The sequence below is a fragment of the Nematolebias whitei genome, chromosome 21, assembly GCF_014905685.2.
Source record: "Nematolebias whitei isolate Nwh7 chromosome 21, NemWhi1, whole genome shotgun sequence".
Lineage (NCBI taxonomy): Eukaryota > Metazoa > Chordata > Actinopteri > Cyprinodontiformes > Rivulidae > Nematolebias > Nematolebias whitei.
This window is the reverse complement of record NC_056518.1, coordinates 32,405,383-32,406,553: the sequence shown is the minus strand read 5'-3', so window position 1 is coordinate 32,406,553 and position 1,171 is coordinate 32,405,383. Positions and strand designations below refer to the sequence as shown.

The 1,171-nt window shown below is 52.1% G+C and overlaps 1 protein-coding gene across 1 annotated transcript in view; it reads left to right on the top strand.

Annotated features, from left to right (window-relative positions):
• Nucleotides 1-532: 532 nt before the first annotated feature.
• The window catches only part of nin (ninein (GSK3B interacting protein)), a 30,602-nt gene continuing 29,963 nt past the window's right edge, over nucleotides 533-1,171 (top strand). The window contains exon 1 of the mRNA XM_037694607.1: nucleotides 533-727. Coding sequence (XP_037550535.1) covers nucleotides 542-727 — 186 coding nt within the window. The 5' untranslated portion in view covers nucleotides 533-541. The remainder of the gene's footprint in view (nucleotides 728-1,171) is intronic.

Here is a 1,171-nt window from a genome sequence, read left to right as displayed (position 1 = left end):
GGCAGCTTTTGTCTGTGGAGAATGGGGTCCCTGAGATTGATGGGGGGTGAGGGGGCACCTGGTTGAGAGCTCGATGATCTCCTTGAGAGCAGCTGTAGAAGCTGAGGATGAACGTCCTTTATTTTTAACTTCATCTCCTAAGAATCTGTTTTTAAGACCCCGTGTTGACCAATCAGCTGTGCACTCTGCCGGAACAAAGAACGGGTTTTACAGATTTTTGTTCCACACTTTTCAAAATCAAGGTTGTACCTAAATGAGTGAAGCCACCTCTTGATGCTGGAGCAGAGCGCTTGAAGCTCCGCTGCACCTGAACGTCTCGTCACAGTAATTGGCTTTACCAAAGCCTCCGCCTTAAACGAGGCTGGAGCCGCTGCAGGCTCAGCTGCTGAGCAGCACCGTCAGCTGAAGGTGCTGTTAGGAGCTGGTGCTGTGGGAGCGATGCTTCCTCTCTGTTTGTGAGTACAGCTCAATGTTGGGCTCTGTGAGCTCCGTCTGTTTGACCTGACCTTCGGCTGTTCTCTCTCAGGTTCTGTCCGGCGGGATGGACGAAGGCCGGGGACAGGACCACTACGAGGAGCGCCTGCAGGAAGTTTTCAACAGTTTCGACACGAGCGGCTGCGGCTCTCTGAGCTCGGAGGAGCTCTCGGACCTCTGCCGGTCTCTGCACCTGGACGACGCTACGCCGGCTCTGCTCCACAGACTGCTGCAGAACCAGGACCACCTCAGGGTGAGACTATCCATCACCAGAGAACCAGAACCTCCTGAGGATCGTGTTCTCTGTGGCCACAAATCCCCTTCATCTCCGTCCACCACAGCTTTGATCTCCTGCTCTGTTGGCCTTCGTGATGTTTGCTCGTCTGTCACCATGACGACCAAGCTGCTTAATGATTATCCCCTCGTGTTTTTAGGTTCTGTGTAGAAATAAATCGAACTGAAGCGAATCGTTCGTTGAAGCGTTCAGATGGAAACGCAGGACTGTGAGGTGGAGCGCTCAGAGTACGACTCTCAGCTACTACCATCACAGTTTACCTCAACATCTGTACAACTGACCAACATCTGTACAACTGACCTCGACATCTGTACAACTGACCTCGACATCTGTACAACTGACCTCAACATCTGTACAACTGACCAACATCTGTACAACTGACCAACATCTGTACAACTGACC